Genomic DNA, 19,155 nt, shown 5'->3' on the forward strand with positions numbered 1-19,155 from the left:
CCACACCAATTTGAACGTTTAACCAGTGTGCAAAAGACAACAAACAGTGCAAATAGAAAAGAAATAAACTTATTGTAATTCAATATGATAAATAACAGCAGAAGACTAGAGCAATATCAATCCCAATGTGAAACCGCAGTTAGAGAAAATATTTATCAGAACTAAAATGAATTATCTACAATAGCAGAGAGGCTAAATTACTGAACTAATAGCTGGAGGCCTGGACTACTGATTCAATAATGCCGGTTGAATTCCCATAGCCAAGGAATTTAAAATTCAATAATAAGTAAGTAAATAAATTAAGTAGATTTGGAATTAAAAGTAAAAGCTAGTCATATTATGAGTAAGCATAAGCCTACCAGTTTGTTGTTAAAAAAGCCGTGATTCTATAATGTCCCTCAAGGAAGGAAATTTGCTATTATTAACCGGTTTGATCTATATCCAAGTCCAGAGCATGTAGTGTGCTTGAATCTTAACAGTCTCCTCAATTCAGGGATGGACAACGGATGCTAGCATTAACATTCAGTATCCACATTCCATCAAAAAGAACAAATAAAAAAAATGTACAAGTATTCATTCCAATATTAAACACTTCAGTTTACTCACTATTAAAAGTGACATCACCTCACCAGCAATCTGACTTTTTCGCATTACACCAAATCAAACTGTCTCACCTATATTCATATGAACAGGTAAACAGTGCATCACTACTGCATCTGATCACCTTATTTATGGCAGTCTTCATTAGAATGGAATGAAAATTTCTGGACTTCCACATGGTAAGATTTTCTGTATTCTTGGTCACATGTTTCAGATATTTAAAGTGTTAAGTACAAAGTCTTCAGACTATGTTCTTACCTGTTATACCAGTTGAACAAGAGCCAATTAACTCCTTCCAACTGGTACTCCCTGAGCTCATTACCAATCTTGTATTCCCTGGATTTTTCAAGCTTCTTCCAAAGAGTGGGAGGAGGTCGCTCCTTTGTTAAGAGGGGAATGACAATAAAGCACAAGTAAGAAAACAGCTGAGCAGCAGGAAATACATTCTTCAGGTCATTAAGAACTGCAATTTTTACTTGTACCCTAATGTTTTTGGCATTACGTATTTTACTGTTAACCTGTTTAAATTTTGAATAAAAATGCTCAGTTATAACCAAATTGCTAAACAAAAAACAGGGCAGCACAAAATACTGTATGCCTTAATTATCTATTTTCTACTGCTGCCAATACCTTTTAAATTTGGTTATCTTCATATTTTCATTTTAATGTAACAAATTTTAGAATGAAAATAGTCCTCGTCTCTCAGTCAGTGACACTCTTGACTCTGAATTAATGCTCAGGTTCAAGTCCCACTCCACACACATCAACAGAAAATGAGCTCTTGGAAGAGCCACACTGTTAGAGGTGCTGTGTTTCAGATCAGGCACTTAACCAAGAGTTCTCCAACTCTCCAAAGGGAACAGAAAATTTCTCATGACACCAGCAGGAAGTCTCCCTGTCAATATTTAACATTCAGCCAATATTTCCAAAAGTGCCATCTGGTCATTATCGTATTGATGATTGTTGCAGCTTGCTATGTGTAAATTGGCTGCACTGTTGCTTGATCATTTCAGTAAGCACACTTCAAATTAATTCATTGGCTATAGGATGTCCCTGAAAGGCACAAAATCCAAGTTTTCTTTATCCTCCAGAACTGACTCTCTTTGCTCAATATCTATCTGATACAATGATTGAGAAGTTGTAACAACTTATTTTCCTTGACCTACAGTACAAACAGTAGTCAGTAAACTTGTACATGTGCCAATATGCACACACGCAACCTTTGAAAAGACAAGGAACAAAAACACAAGTCAAGACATATTTCATTAATTCTCCTGGAATGTTCCCATAACAACAAATACATATGACACTCAGCAGTCTAATAGTTGCTTGTTTTGTTTTCTTCTCAGGCTGTTTCTGACTGCGAAAACCAAAAGAGTGGATTCAAATTAATCGAGCCAGAGGTTAATCGCAGCAGCCTTTTATTTGGGACATCGATAGGATGCAGAACTGGGATGAGAAGTGGCAGATGGAGTTCAACCCAGGTGGTTCATTTCGGTGGGTCAAATTTGAAGACAGAATATAATATTAATGGCAAGGTTCTTGGCAGTGTGGAGGATCAGCGAGATCTTGGGGTCCGTGTCCACAGAACACTCAAAGATGCTGTGCAGGTTGACAGTTGTTAAGAAAGCGTATGGCATGATGGCTTTCATCAACCATGGGAGTGAGTTCAAGAGCTGTGAGGTAATGTTAAAGCTATATAAGACCTCAGTTAGACCCCACTTAGAGTACTGTGTTCAGTTCTGGTCATCTCACTACAGGAAGGATGTAGAGAGTGTGCAGGGGAGACTTACAAGGATGTTGCCTGGATTGGAGAGCATGCCTTATGAGAATAGGTTGAATGAACTTGGCCTTTTCCCCTTGGAGTGATGGAGGATGAGAGGTACACTGATAGAGCTGTATAAGATGATAAGAGGCATTGATCATGTAGATAGCCAGAGGCTTTTTCCCAGGGCTGAAATGGCTAATATGAGGGGACATAGTTTTAAGGTGCTTGGAATAGGTACAGGGGAAATGTCAGAGGTAAGTTTTTCCACACAGAGGGTGGTGGGTGTGTGGAATTCACTGCCAGAAATAGTGGTAGAGGTGGATACAATAGGGTCTTTTAAGATACTCTTAGATAGGTACATGGCGCTTAGAAAAATAGAGGGCTATGCGGTAGGGAAATTCTAGGCAGTTTCTAGATCAGGTTACATGGTTGGCACAACACTGTAGGCTGAAGGGCCTGTAATGTGCTGTAGATTTCTATGTTCTAACTCTTAAAGAACAAAAGCTAATCAAGAAAATAGCTGTGATTCTCTTTGCTTATTTGGGACAGGAGACTTGCTGAAGTTTCTAACTACAGGCAGTCCCCGGGTTACGTACGAGTTCCGTTCCTAAGTCTGTCTTTAAGTCGGATTTGTACGTAAGTCGGAACAAGTACATCCGGTATTATTCAGCGTCAGTCAGTCAAATGTTTGTCTTAGTATATAGTATATATTTTACCTTTCTGTGCATATAAAACACTTAAGAAACGTATGTATTCCACCAATTAAACCACTACGTTGCTTAGTAATAATTGTAGCTTTCATCGGGGCAGGGCCTTTCACATGATCCATTATTCTCACTTTATCTGTTATCCTTTAAAATTGTTCCGATCGTTGACCGATCGTAGCCTAATGCTTTTCCAATGACCAATGGCTTTTCACCTCTTTCCATACGCTTTATTATTTCCACTTTATTTTCAACCGTGACCGCTTCCCGTCAATGGAACAGAAACACTGCGGGTGGCGGGTCCCGACCTGCGCCAGCTCCCGAGGTCCGTTGGGTCCTAAGGACCACAGCACTGAATTCCCCCGGTGCTAAACTGCACCGCACTGAGACAGATTAAATGGGACAAGTGGGGGCTGTGCTGGGTTTGGGTATTTGATCCTCCACAATATTCCGCGTGGGAATTTAAACTGGAGGTGGCAGTGTTTTTTTTTTTACGAGGTCGAGTTGCAAGCTTGACATCAACCCGGCACGGATGGTACGGGAGTCACTGGATCGACATCAACCCGGCATGGGAGTGGTCTGTCACTAAATTGAACTTGGAAACCTCTGTTCTCTAGCCCGGTGCTGATTTGACTGCACCACCAGCCGACAGGAATGGGGGGGGGGGGGTCAGGGTGAATCTTACTAAGAAAAATTTAAGCCAAATACAAAGTTAAACACTCAACACAGTGTCAACGGCAATGACTTAAAATGGCGGATGGCGTCGCAATCCGACTTAAAATGGCAGACAGCGTTCTCCTTCCTCGGTTCGTAAGTACGAGTTGTCCATAAGTTGGACGTTCGTAACTCGGGGACTGCCTGTAGCGTCAATTGCTTGCACTTGTGTGGCCATTAAACAATACACCGTACTTTGAGTGAAAAGTTTTAAAATAGCATCAGCTGTGTTCAAAACGCAGTGGTTCTTTTTGTCACTGACAGTTGGCGAGAACCGGTAAGGCAATTCGTTCACTGTGGTTTCAAGCATTCACACTTGGAGATGTCAGAAACGGCTGGGAGTGAAAATGAAACAATTTTACTACTTCAACCTTAGATAAGTTAGGAACTACGAAGAATTTGAGGATATTGACAATCATCTTTAATGTTACAATGAAAATGAAAATTTGGAAAATGCTATCATCAGAAGTATTTTATGAAGGCAGTCAATCATCTGCACTTGGTGTCTGTGCTGATTTTTTTCATTTACAGTCTATCAAAAGAACACACTGGAATAATTCCTCTGTCTGTAACTATTCAGAACTAGTTTTTTGGTACGTAGTAGTACAGCCAGTGTTCTAACTTGTTCTGTATTTCATTTAAGTACATAATTTGTTACTCAGTTAAACAGTAGTTTGTATTTTTAACTAAATTTCGGCTAATCGAGGCAGCTGCTTAATTGGGCCAAACTGTACTGGTCCCAATTAACTGGAATCCCCTGTATCTTAATTACTGGCCGTTTAAGATCTATCTTGTGGAGTCCCTCCCAGACACACTGCTGTGAAAAGGTACTTTGCAACCTAATTACATTTATTTTTGTTTACATTCTACTAAAATCACTTATTCCCCAAGCCAATGTTCTATAGTTCTACAAATATTTACATTACACACGTATTACATGGCAATTTTATTGAATTGGAAAAACATGCCTTCAAAAACATTCATTCTACAATTGAGTAGCGATAGCCAGCAGTACGTTAGGAATCTCTTTAGGAGTCAAAGAGTAGTACTGCACAGCAAAAGGTCCTTTGGCCTAATTCATTCAATGGGCCACCTAAGCTAATCTCATTTTCTCACATTTGACTCTTATCCATAACTAAGCTCGTTTGGGATTCTATGTACTATGATTTACTATACATTCAAACAACTATTTACCCCTAATCATCCTGGGAGCTATTAATTGTCTTCTTCATGCCTCATTTTCAACACAAAACCCTCAACCTTCTGAATCAGAGGCCAGGATCTTACCACTATTACTAAGAAGCTGTATGCCAGATGAAGATTATTTCCATTCTTTAAAAGAAATCAAAAGATTACTTGCATGATATAAAGTTTCAGCAAGGATTTCAACTTTAAATTTTTCTAGCAGTAAACTACCAGCATTATATTGCTTACTTACCGCACGCTTCAGCGAAGGCTTTGCTTGTTGCAGCCGTTCAAACTCCTCAATCTTTGCTTGATCTACGTCTTCTCGAAGCTCCCAGGTACTATCCTCATATGGCAGTGAGCACCACTTAACCAAGTAGTAAACTACGGCCTGCATTAAAGTAACAATGAGCGACAGGTTACTATCGATGCAATGCTCCTCAGACAGGATGAAGAGGTCAATACTCCCCAATGCCATTAGGCTTTACAATTCAACCGCCAGGACTTAAGAACTTTTTAAAAGCTATTATTAATGCTTTTTGAGATAGTGATTTAGATGCATATCATATTTTTTACTGAGTTAAGTATTGTATGTAATTAGTTTTGCTACAACAAGTGTATGGGACATTGGAAAAAAAGTTGAATTTCCCCATGGGGATGAATAAAGTATCTATTTATCTATCTATCTTAGAAAGTCTATCCGCTAAAAAAAAGGTACTATTCTGTGGAAAGCTCTTTAAATAAAATGCATGATCTTATTCTAAACAAGATTATTCCAATTGCACTGTAGAGTCAGAGATGCAAACAGAATATGATAAATACTGCCACTTTAGGAAAATGTTAATCCTGTCTACAAAGTTCGAAGTAAATTTATTATCAAAGTGTACCTTGAGGTTCATTTTCTTGTGGGTATTTACAAGAAAAAGTAAATACAATAGAATTTTACAAAATAAATTACACATGTGCAACCAAAGACGGACAGGTGTCCAATCTAAATTATGATTTCTAACCAATTTCAAATGTAAGATAGACCCTAATAAATGGAAAAAAAATGACAATGTTCAGCAGTGATGATTATTGGTGAAATTACTACCTATGACACAAAACAGAATGAATCCCAAACCAAAATCATATTCCTATCTCTCATAATGTAAAACAATAATTTAAGATAGATGGCAGGGACCTTAAGCCAAAAATCTAGTGTAATCAGTAACTTATGCTTAAGACCAGAGATTTACTACATTCCGAAGAATGTTTTTTCTATGGAATGCTCAATAGGATTACACTACATTACCTCGCCAGTGTCCTTGTCTTCACAACATGAGTGCTCCAATATTCGATCCACTTCAACGTAGTCTGGATTGAATGGCTCATCATCCATCTGTTAGCAGTTTTATAACAGAGGAAAAATGATAAATAATTCAGTAGTGATTATTTAACTATGAAGTGTAACTACATTTTCCCATAATTATTTAAAATCAGATACGATTCCATACGAAATACATGTTGTACTACAGTATTTTACACAGCAAAATACACTGCACTATAATCTCACAAAGTAACCTGAAAGATAAAAGGTTATGCCCTTACAAATATTAATTCAAGAACTGCTCAGTTGACAAGCCAGTCCTGCTGAAGAAATGCTGAATGATTGTGAGGTGAAGGAATGAGGTCCTTGCTAGCATTACTAGAAATATTTCATTAGCTGGTATCCCTGGCCTACATAGGTTATTTAGCTCTCTGCCCTGCAAGAAGCTAGGATGGGGAGAGGCTATGTTAGCTATCGTTTTATAACACCACACACAGCTCGTATGTTCGTGCTCAAAGGATACAATTAGATCATATTCAATAGAAGTACGTTGTGTTGTGTCACACTGCACACGTCTCTTGGAGCTCGAAGCAAGCTCTGCTGATCTAATGAACAGCATGACGGTTCTGCATTTGGTGGCAAAAGGCCTAGTATGCAATGGGTATGATTTGAAAGAATAGGTGAGTTGTCATCCCCTTAACAGCTTCCAGCAGAATGTCTTAGAGCACCCATCAGCATATGTCTGCCAGGACAATAAAACTTCCGTCACTTGTGTGAGGTGAAGACTGAGCAGTGAGATATACAAAGTTGATCTGCTGTCCTTTTGCTTCAGGAGGAGGTAATGAGACCCAGTTTCAGTCTCTCATTGCACTTTTTTTAAAAACCAAAACTAAGGAGTCTGGACCACATTCTGAACAGCTATATGGGTACTTCAATCCCTGAGTTTCAGGGGTTGTCTGCATGTGTGTGTGTGCGCTTGGAAGCCAGATCTACTTTGGAGTTGGACGTGGTTGATATGCAGACAAAGTTACTGAAGCCAGAAGTTCTGGATGCAGCAAAAGGATGCACAACTGTCAGAAGTAAAAGAAACATCAACCATCTGCTGAAGAGACACAATGGAGCCCTGATGAAATATGCCCAACTCAACTAAGTCTTGCCTGTACCCACTTAGAAGACAGGAGTACACAGAATCTAGGGGAGCTCATTAATGACGACACTGTGGGGAGAGTCAGCAGACTCACGAGCACTTCTAGTGCAGTACAAACATCATTCCAGATTAGAGGTATTTTTGGCACTTTGTATAATTTGTTTGCAACAGAAATTTGTTCTGTAAAGATTGTACTTAATGGACCTGAAAGCATGATATGTGTCTGTACACTAAGACAGAAATTTGGAAGCAAGCCAAGACAATGGGAAAAATGCAAAGTACCCATGGTTAATTTTAGTCCATAAATACTTTGTAACTCACCGCTGCGAAGAAATGGCCTCTCTGTGCTTGCTTAACCTTAAACCGTTTTACTTTCTGATGTATTCTTTTGTCTTTCATCAGCTGTGCTTCTGTGGCCCATTCACAATGCAAATAGGAGCTGGAAATTGTAATATGAAAAAATTCACTCCACTTATCTAATTAGTCATTGGTACAAGCTATACTACTCATCTATTAAACCAAGTGTAATCCACAAATATCAATATTTTATTAAAATCACCAAATGTGCACCATTATAAAAGGAGTAGTTGCACTTCATACAGCCTGTGTGATGTTCAGCATTTATTCACAGCAAAACTAACTAAGGGGTAAATCAGAATTTATTTTCCAGGGTGGAGTGCACAAACTTCAGAAAGTAATACTTTGATGTTGGACACTGTCTTTTGATAAAGTTATTTAATTTGCCTCAATACCCCGGCCTTTTAACGGTGACCAGTAAGACTCCTTTCCCCTTTTTTCTATTAATTAACTAATTCCCTTCTGGAAGTTAATAATGAAATTGTTTCTACCATTCCTTCACTTAGTATATTTCAGACCATATCTTCCTGTCTAACAATTTCTGAACCATTGTTACTTATCAATATATTTTTTTGAGAACAAAACTTACAGTTAAGATTTACTGCCTTAAGATTGTGGGAGCAAAATCTGCTAAAACCAGATAATCATTCACTTTAGTGACAAAACAATGTTAAATTAGTAAATTCAAATTCCAGCAAGTTCATAGAGCTGACTAAGCTGTGGACTGATTAGTGGCACTCCCGCCAAAACCAGAAAGTTGCAGGTGCAAGTCCCATTGTGGAGGCCTTAATACAAAATTCAAGACTGAAATTCTGTTGGTATCAGATTGCTCTGCTGAATTTTAGATGAGACATAACCCAAGTCCCCATCTGGTCTCTCAGGCAAATATTACAGATTCAAAGTCACTATTTTGAGGAACAGCAGGCAAGTGATATTCTCATTGAGCCAATAGTACAAAAAGAATTTATCTGGACGTTTTCACCATGTTTTCCACTCACCACAGCATGCTATGCACTAAACTGCTGCCATTTCTGCACTAACTGCACTTTAAAAAAAAGTACTTCACTGGAGATACAGTGCTCAGGATGAGCTTAAGGGGATGTGGAAGTAACTGCACAAAGGAAAGTTTTTTTTTAAACTGTGTCGTACTTAGACCATTTCTTAGACTTAAATATTTCTTTTCTAGAATCCTATTAACTGTCGTTTAGCGTAACTGAAGCAAATTTAAAGGTGATGATTTCAACAAGTTGTAAACTCACAATGCAGCCCAAAATATGCAATATCTTTCATGATCAAATTAAAATCAGCATCAGATTTTATCTTCTTTCACATTTTGCTAATCACCTGCATTCAGTCGTTTAACAACTACCTGAAATAATGCGTGAGAGTTTGCTCACCTACCTCCTCCATTTCCATTCAGCGGCCAATTGCTAGAAATAATGCAAAAACATCACAGAGAAGCTGGGAATACAATTTAATCTCCCAATGGAAACCACAATTAAGCATTTTATTTCCAGAACAAAGCTTCCAGCTCCTCATTAGCCTGTTGTTTTTCCACAAATATATTTTGCAATAAAATTATTTTCACCCATGAGATATACACGGACGCATTTCTACTTGGATTCTTCTTAACTAGCTGTGATATATACATATTCCATGGCTAAATTAAAGTAGCAAGATCAAGCAGAATGTTGAATGGCCACTGAATTTAACCCTGAAGTAGAAAATCACATCATTTAAAAAAAGATTTACTTACTAGTTTTTGTACTTAACAAAAAATTCTTCAACATCAGCCATATGTCCATTGGCCACCTAAACAAAGAAGCCTTTTGATTAAAATTACTTGTCGAATGTTCATTCAAGAATAAATACAGGCAACCCCGTGTTACGACTGTTCAGGTTTCAGAAAATCACCTTTATGGAATGCATAATTCTCTACCTAAAATATGAGATATAGAATAATATTCACAAAAATCGCTCAGAGCATTTGTGAGAATAAAAGGTAATTTCCTTCTCCAGTTTTTCAGTTGCTGATACGAGTGGATGGTGTGGCTTTGTGCTACAGAGAATTGCAAAATGGATGACGGTTTTCTAGGAACACAACCAAACCTGGAATGAGGGGTTGTCTGCATGGGGCGCTTTATGGAAAAAACACATCCGACAATCAAATTTTTGATCATCCTAAAGGATTTTCCCAGGTACTTCTCAGACTAAAAATGTGGTAAGCACTGTCCTTCTCTCTACTCCCTCTAACTCATGCACGGTTTGATTCACATCACAATACAGGTCAGTCCTGTTGTCCCCATTCCTTATTTCAAAATGACTTCTATTTTGTCCATCGATTCCTCAAGTGGTCCATATGTCGACCGCCAATCTTGTTGGGCTGAAACATCACAGACTTCACTGCCAATGCTCAGACAGTAACAAAGTTTGCTGTGCCATGCTGACATTGTCCCCGACATGAACCACACCTAAAAGGCTTTGACAGCCTGCAAATCCATGCCCCTAGCTTTGCCAGCACTAAAAGCTATGAGAGTTACCACTTTTTAATGTCTTTATCATATTTAAAACTATCGTTTGAATAACTCAAATATCAAAATCTTTAAAATACTATAATAAAGTTAACTAAAACACCTACAAACACCCATAAATAGCCATTAGACTAAAACAAACTAATTAAGAGCCTTCCTTTCTCTTTACCTTCTAATATCACCCAGGAACCCCAATGAATACAATGTGCAATTTTGCAGTGTAAATGTTAATAAGATCTACAGTAAGATCAGCCTTGATTAACCCCCCCCCCCCCCCCCCGATGAATCAATCACAACTTCAGCTACTGCAAGTTCAGTAAATCAAAAAAAACCTCACACTTCACTCTGTAGATTGTGGAAGAATAGATATTACAAACATTTGTTAAAAGTTAAATACACCAACAGTCAACAGAAGAGACTACTTCAAACTATTTAACTTACTGAAGCAAAACACAAAATGCTGGAGGAACTCAGCAGACCAGGCAGCACCTATGGAAATGAATAAACAGTTGATGTTTCGACCGAGACCCTTCATCAGGATTGGAAAGGAAGGGGGAAGATGCCAGAATAAAAAGCTGAGGGAGGGGATAAGGTCAGCTAGAAAGTGATATATGAAGCCACGTGGGTAGGAAAGATAAAGAGCTGGAGAAGAAGGAATCTGATAGGAGAGTGCACCATAGGAGAAACAGAAAGAGGAAGGGGCCTAGGGGGAGGTGTTAGGCAGTTGAGAAGAGGCCAGAGTGGGAAACAGAAGGAGAGGTGGAAAAATGTATTTAGCGGAAGGAGAAATCGATATTTTTGTCATCATGTTGGAGGGAGCCAAACTGAATATCAAGTGTTGCCCCTCCACCCTGAGGGTGACCTCATCTTGGCACAGCAGGAGGCCACGGACCAGCACATCAGAATGGGAATGGGAACTGGCCACCGGGAAGTTCTGTTTTTGGCAGATGGAACAGAGTTGCTGGACGAAGTGTTCCCTCAATTTAACTTATTGGCAGATTACTAATAGAAAAAAAAGGACCTTTCTGGACTTTGCTAAACTTGATAAGCATTAATAACATAAATCACCTAAGCATTAATAGCATAGCTGCAAAATTATTGTCTAACAATACTGTCTCAAATCTTTATCTCAATGAATTTAGAAACACTGGAAGGTTGCACCAGTCTAGCAACAGCTCCAATGTGCCTGGGTGCCTATTATCCTCGCAGACACCTGATGGGACTATTTATAGCTGTGAGAAACTTTGTCCAGACTACAGACATCAAGATTGTCAGTCACTTCCTGCAGACAAAACGCAACTTGGCTCCAGCCACACAATTGATGCTAGATACAAATCAATTAGAGCTGAAGCTAAAATTTCCTCCTTATCTAATTTAACAATACAGCCATGCAGTTCAACCAAAGAAATATTATGACTTTTTCTCATGGAGATCTTTGTATAAATACTCGTGTTAAGGTAGGTAGAGTAAGTATTTTCATACAAAAGTCCAGCTGTTTAGAGAGAAATTAATGAGATATTAGTACAGCAGTGCAGAGAAAATTATGGTTGAGTTGTGGTATATTATCACTGAATTACAGAAAATAAATTAAATTGTGCAGAAATAATATTTACATTCAATAATTGTGATATTTGTTTCTGTGGAATATTAATTTAATAGTTAAATTACCCAAATTAAAATCCCCTGGTAAACAGCAGCTTACTGCTCCGCTACGCTCAAAATAGCAGAAGGGTCAAATGGGATGCCTTCCTTTATTAGCAAGGCTGGGAATACCAAGGAGTGTGTACTAAAAATGTACATAAGTCATTTACTGCCTGAATTGTGTTCTCCAGACCACAGGAAAGGTAAAAAAATTTGCAGAAACTGGTAATCTGAAACAAATGCAGAAAATGACGGTGATACTCTAAAGGTCAAGCAGCATATGTGGAGAGAGAAAAATTAATATTTCATGTCAATGACTTGTCATCAGAAAGAAACATTGGAAATCAAACATTTAAATTGCAAACAATGGGAGTGGAGGTGACCCAGAGAGATTGATTGCAACAAAAATAATTGGCGCCGGCTGGGGGAAGAGGGATGAAAACTTGTTAAATGCGGTTGATCTGTCTGGAGGAGATGCAAGTAAAAATGTGAGAAAGCAAAACTAAATATGAGAAATCTGGGAACCTGAAGTAAAAGAGAATGCCAGAAATACCCAGCAGGTCAAGCAGCATCTATGGAGAGAGAAAAGCTCAGCTAATGTTGCAGGTTGATGACCAAAGATCAAAAGTGGACAGTTCTGATATAAACTGGTGTCCTAAAACTGAATTCAACATTGAGCTCTGAGAGCTGCAACATCACTGGTCAAAAGATAAGGTGCTCCTTGACCTTGGGTTTGGTATCGATGGAACAGTCAAGGATGCCAATGAATAATCAGAGTGCAAGAGAATTGGAGAATTACCATTCTACTCCTGCTACATGATGGCATGCAAGGCTTCATTCTAATGCGTGATCAACCCAGTAGACACAGAGGCCACTAAATGTTCAAAAAGTCAGACCTTACTCTAAATGTACGCAGAACGAAGGTTCTCTAATCACCTAATCTGATACATGACACCACTCCCACCCTGACAATAAAGTGCCATGATAAGATCCTGCAAAACACTGGCCATTTTTTTTTACATCAAAGGAACCACTTAGCAAGGAAACATTAATGATGAAAATCACCAGCTCTCCTGCTTTGCCAGCACAGCCTTTGGTTGTCTGAAAAAGAGAGTGAATACCCAGACTACAAACCAACACAAAGATTCCCTACTCTCCTTTATATTCAGTGGTACTTTTCAGTTCTCATTAAAATAATGGGCCTGGAACCCAGCAGTAAAGCATTAATTGCTTCTTTGAAACAAACAAGAGTAAATCTGGAGATGCTGGAAGTCCAAGCAACACACACAAAAAGTACTGGAGGAACTCAGCAGTCTAGGCAGCATCTATGGAAAAGATCACAGTTGACGTCTCGAGCCAAGACCCTTCATCAGGACAGGAAAGAAAAGACAAGAAGTCAGAGTAAGTGGAAGGGAGGGGTGGAAGAAACACAAGGTGATAGGTGAGACCAGGGGTGGGGAGGGGTGAAGTAAAAAGCTTGGAAGTTGGTGGAAGAGATACAGGGCTGGAAAAAGGGGGATCTGATAGGAGAAGACAGAAGGCCATGGAAGAAAGAAAAGGGGGAGGAGCACCAGAGGGAGGTGATAGGCAGGTAAAGAGACGAAGTGAGGGAGGGAAAAGGGAATGGGGAATTATGGAGGGGCGGGTGGCCTTATTGGAAGTTCAAGAAATCGATGTACACATGCCTGCCTTCACCCCATCCTTCCGCCTCCAACCTGATTGCATGAACATCGATTTCTTGAACTTCCCCCTCCCTTCCCTTCACCATTCCCTTGCTTACCTCATCTCCTTACCTGCCCATCACCTTCCATTGGTACACCACCCCCTTGTCTTTCTTCCAAGATCTTCAGCCCTCTCCTATCAGAGTCCCCCTTCTCCAGCCCTGTTTCTCCTTCACCAATCAACTTCACAACTCTTTACCACCCCCACCTCCAGTTTCACCTATCACAGTGTGTATCCTTGTCCCCTCCCCCCACCTTCTTCCTCTGACTCACCTTTTTCTCTCCAGTCCTGATGAAGGGTCTTGGCCCGAAATGTCGACTGTTTACTCTTTTCCATAGATGCTGCCTGGCCTGCTGAGTTCCTCCAGCATTTTGTGTGATTTGCTTCTTTGTATAAAAGTAGTGATCTTTCAAGTACTAGTACTGTACCTTCTGAGTCAGTTGCAATGCACACAAGTTGCTAGAGGCACTCAGCAGGCCAGACAACGTCTAAGGAAAAGAGTAAACAGTTGATGTTTCGGACCGAGACCCTTCAAGATTGGAAAGAAAGAGAAGTACTTCTTCCTAAGCTCCCCCACCTTCTTACTCTGACTTTCCTCCTTCCTTTCCAGCCCTGAAGAAGCCCAAAATATCGACTGTTTATTCTTTTTCCATAGATGCTGCCTGGCCTGCTGAGTTCCTCCAGCAATTTCTGTGTGTGTTGCTTTGGATTTCCAGCATCTGCAGATTGCCTCATGCCTCTGAGTCAGTTATCTACTTTATTATCTATCTTCCTTTAATAATCTCAGAGAGCAAAGCAAATATTTAATAAAGAAATCATTACAAGTCATTAAATGTAATCTGTATTAACTCCCAAAGTTCACTTTAAAATTTATAATTGGCTTCAAGTTGTTTTGCCTGTAAGGAACACTGCAGGCGATTAGCAAATCCTATAAACCTTTAATAAACTACCACACTTAGAAAAATTCAAATTTTAAAGTAAAATTATTTCTAAAGACTCTGGTGTGGCCAACTATGATACTCTGCAGATGGCTACCAAACTGAGAAACAATGAGCATATGGCTATAATCCAGAAGAAATGTAACTTCAATTGGAGAGATGTGGCAATAAACTTTAAATATTGCAGTAAGTCCAGACAGAACACTTCACTATTCAGACTCTGGACCACCAGATTCAATAGAGTTCAATACACTTAGATATAGGATTGGGATAATTTTAATGACAAATATTAACCAAATAATCCTCACCAGCATATAGAATTAAAGCTCTAACAAATGATTAGAAATTAGTAACTTAAGTTGTAAATTTAGACTATAAAATACATGATACTCTTTATATATCTGAAATAACTTTTGTATCCCCCTTAATATCATTGCTAGCTTACCTTTGCATTCCATCTTTTTCCTCTTTATGAAATTTTTAGTTGCCTTCTGTTGGTTTTTAAAGGCTTCCCAGTCCTCTAACTTCCCACTAATTTTTGCTGTACTATATTCCCTCTCTTTGGCTTTTACATTGGCTCTGACTTACCTTGTCAGCTATGGTTGCATCACATTGCCTTTTGAATACTACTTCTTCTTTGGGATTTAGTTATTCTGTGCTCTCTAAATTGCTCCCAGAAATTCCAGACGTTGCTGCACTGCCATCATCCCTGCTAGTGTCCTCTTTAAATCCACCAGGACAAGCTCCTCTCTCAAGCCTCTGTAATTCCCTTTACTCCACTGTAAGACTGAAACATCTGAATTTAGCTTCTCTCTTTCAAATTGTAGGGTGGATTCTATTGTATCGTGATCACTGACACAAGGGCTCTCTAAGCTCCTTAAGCTCTCTAATGAATTCTGGTTCATTGCACAACACCCAATCCAGAATAGCTGATCCCCTAGTGGGCTCAACCATGTGCTGCTGTCAAAAGTCACCTTGTAGGCATTCTATAAACTCCCCCCTTAGGATCCAACATCAACCCGATTTTCCCAATCTACCTGCATATTGAAATCTTAACATTGCCCTTTTTACATACCTTTTCCATCTACTGTTGTAAATTGCAGCCCACATCCTGGCCAAGGTTCAGAGGCCTGTATACAACTCTCATCAGAGTCTTTTTACCCTTGTAGTTTCTTAACTTTCTACAGGTCATACCTTCCCCAGAAGACAAGCCAATATTCCAGAAATCTAAACTCCTGCCTCCTGCACCAGTTCCTTGGTTTTTGGTTCATAGTTAATCAACCAAAAACAAGTAAAAATGAGCTATTTCCACAATGAAAAGACCCTCACCTCTTTTTTCACTAGTCTTGAAGCCATAATTTTATCCACAATTGCAGCATCTTCTTCACTTGGGTTTTCCTGGGGAAGAGACACAATTCTTAAAACAATATCTAACAGAAAGAGAATTCCATTATATATTCCATCATGATGTCATTTCCAAATAAGTAGGAGAAATAACATACTAGTTACCCAAGTATATGACATTAAATTTTAAGGCCAAATTAGAAGATCAACAATAAATCTTAAATTTAGGTCCAAAACTGCTGGCATTCACCCATCTTTACTCTGTAAATATCAAAGCAATTTGAGGATTTTCACACAAAACGCTCCCATTTGCAGAAATCCTATTAGTCATTATGCGAAGTCTTTCCAATGCTTTCTTTTGTAATGGAATCAAAGGCAATTTCTGAATAAATCCTAAGCAAAGCAATGTCAACCAGTTCTGCTTTAAAATGACTGAGTCACAAAATCAAAGTATGTCTTCAATGAAATCATCACTGCGTCACAAATAATACAATGTTTTAAAATTAGTTTTTCTGTAGTTCTCTTCATGGATGTTTCAAAATACAAAGTTTGTTTAATCAAGTTAATGTATTATTTCAGTTTCTACCTTAAACAAGGCATTAAGCATTGACTTATTATTTAACAATCGATAATTTTTGAAAAGGTAATTAAAATTCATTCCTGTTTTCTTGATTATGAGAAATTTTAATGTGATTGGCTGCCTAGTCTTTGGGTGTTGAAGATTCACGTGAACACTTGACCTTCCATTGTCTGAGTACCACAGTGATATTTTGAATTTATTAAAACTGAAATTAATAGTCCATGCAGTCATTTACAGGCAGATCATAAACCAAAAAGAATTATCAATATCAGAGTCTCTCACACACACACACACACACAAAGTGCTGGAGGAACTCGGCACGTCAGCCAGCATCTACGGAAAGGAATAAACAGATTTTGTTTCAGGCTGAAAGCCTTCATTAGAACTGAAAAGGGGGAAGATGCCAGAATAGTAAAATGTAAAATGGTGGGTGGGACAGAGGAACGAATAAAAGATAGTAGGTGATACGTGAAGCCAGTTTAGGAGAATGCTATGTGGTTGGGGGGGGGGGGGGGGGGCGGGAAATGAAGTGGGAAGCTAGGAGGTGATAGGTGGAAAAGGACCTGATAGGGGAGGGGAATGGACAATGCCAGAAAAGGAAGGAGGGGCATATATGGAGGCTATAGGCTGATGAGAAGAGAAGAGGTAAGAGCGGAGCCAAAATGGGGAATGGAAAAAGAGAGAAGGGGGAAGAGGGGAGAAATTTCCAGAAGTTAGAGAAATCAATATTCATGCTGTCAGATTGGAGGTTACCCAGAAAGATCAGTTGTCCCGATCAACAACTTTTATTAGTTAATCCATACTTTAGTCATACTGGCTATATTACTGCAGTATCTGGCTATTTTTATCCAACTTGTTTACATGATTTCCACAGCCCTTCAGTCATTATATGTTGCTACAAACGGTTAAAATGGCCTCTCACCACAAATAACTGCACAGGTTGTTCAGCAGGTAGAACTACACCAGACTTGCTTTTTCCTTTAGCAGCAAGGCCATCATCATCATCAGAAACCTTCATCCCAATGTCTTCATTATATTTCTTTCTTTTTATTTGTCTGTTTGATCGTCTTTTCTGCAAAATTAATTACAATTTTAAAATCAGCATTACAGTCTTTCTATCAGGCAGTTAACAGCCATGAAGCAAACCTGAATAAAAATATTTAGCATTTTAAAACAGCTTGAGTTTTCTTTTAAAGGAAATCTTTCTTACATTTCAGCTGACCTACTTTGAAACCAAAATTATTTGTCTTCAAGGCTGAATTCTGACTGAAAAGAGTTAATGTTCATGGTTACCTAGGAAACAATTAGCCAGCACACTGGAAATCTCATCAAGATTAGGTCATACCATTTTTTTTTTGCCTGAGAGAAAATAAGAAGTTACTTCTGTATAGATCTGATGAACATTAAGCAAAATAAATGTAGAAAATCACGGAACAGTATTTGGGCTTGTTTCTTGATTCTGCTGTATTTTATTTTCTCTTTTTCTCTTCCCTTGTGCTTAACCTTCTCTCAGGCCTTTAATTTCATTCATTCCCACCGCTGCCTGCAAGGAGTTTGTACATTCTCCGTGTGACCGAGTGGGTTTCCTCACATGGTCCAGTTTCCTCCTGCAGTCCAGAGGCATACCATTTGGTAGGTTAATTGCTCATTGTAAACTGTCCCGTGATTAGGGTAGGAGGTTTTGCTGGGTGGTGTGGCTCAAACGTCCAGAAGGGCCTACTCCGTTCTGTACCTCAATAAATATTTTTTTCATTTATTTTCCCTCATGTCCTCTCTTCTGTCCCTCTCAATCACATACACTTCCCTCATCTCTCAATGATGTTTTCCAGCTTTTTAAAAATTTACCATCCATCTCTCTTCCTTTTCAGATTATTACAGTTCCTCTCTCGGATCCTTCTTCGTCACACCCATTTCCCCATGATCTCATGCTGCCTATTCTTCCTCCAACCACCCTTTCATCTTTACATAATCCACTTCTCCCTCTCAGGCTACATTCCTTCCCCAAACCACACTAACTGCCCTTCACCTATCTATTCCAGCCTCTGGTCTATGCTGCAGCCACCACACTGCTCACTCCATTTCTATACCTGCTGCTCACTGTGTTAGGCACTTCCTGGGAATGGTTTTGCTTCCCAAAAGCATTATATATTAAACCTTACCTGACATCCAGTGATGGATTCTTTCTTTATTGATGGAGTGGGAATCTGTTCAGTATCAGATCCTTCTGCTGATAAATCATTCTTTCTTTTCTTTATTGATGGTGTGCAGATATGCTCAGAGTCCAACTCCTCTGCCGACAAATCATTCCTCCTTTTCTTTTTCTTGCCCAATGTGATTATGATTTTGCTGTTGAATAAAACTCCATCAGGTGAGGATCCAGTCGTATTGAATTAATTACTAATCTAAAACTTGAAGTTATCAAACTATATAAAATAATTCCCTGAGAAATATTTGAAACAGTTTAGGAAGAGAAGAATGGTGAATACAGGCATGCACTGTGTGTTAAATAATGGAAGGCTTTTCCATCTGACACACATTAAGGACATCACTTTCCCTAATGGTTGATACTGCCATATCAGAGTCTTTAAGTCAAAACATCATGAAGTAGATCTTCC

At 38.9% G+C, this 19,155-nt stretch overlaps 1 protein-coding gene across 11 annotated transcripts in view; it reads right to left on the reverse strand.

Moving 5' to 3' along the window:
• Window positions 1-19,155, reverse strand: part of chd9 (chromodomain helicase DNA binding protein 9) — a 268,861-nt gene that overhangs the window by 81,891 nt on the left and 167,815 nt on the right. For all 11 annotated transcript variants that reach the window (XM_073070009.1, XM_073070007.1, XM_073070008.1 and 8 more), the window contains 8 exons: window positions 18,700-18,886; window positions 17,463-17,612; window positions 15,946-16,014; window positions 9,541-9,596; window positions 7,749-7,866; window positions 6,266-6,352; window positions 5,225-5,362; window positions 859-980 (listed from right to left, as the gene is read on the reverse strand). In XM_073070009.1, the coding sequence (XP_072926110.1) occupies window positions 859-980; window positions 5,225-5,362; window positions 6,266-6,352; window positions 7,749-7,866; window positions 9,541-9,596; window positions 15,946-16,014; window positions 17,463-17,612; window positions 18,700-18,886 (927 nt within the window). The remainder of the gene's footprint in view (window positions 1-858; window positions 981-5,224; window positions 5,363-6,265; window positions 6,353-7,748; window positions 7,867-9,540; window positions 9,597-15,945; window positions 16,015-17,462; window positions 17,613-18,699; window positions 18,887-19,155) is intronic.

The sequence above is a fragment of the Hemitrygon akajei genome, chromosome 17 (genome assembly GCF_048418815.1).
Source record: "Hemitrygon akajei chromosome 17, sHemAka1.3, whole genome shotgun sequence".
In the NCBI taxonomy this organism is placed as follows: domain Eukaryota; kingdom Metazoa; phylum Chordata; class Chondrichthyes; order Myliobatiformes; family Dasyatidae; genus Hemitrygon; species Hemitrygon akajei.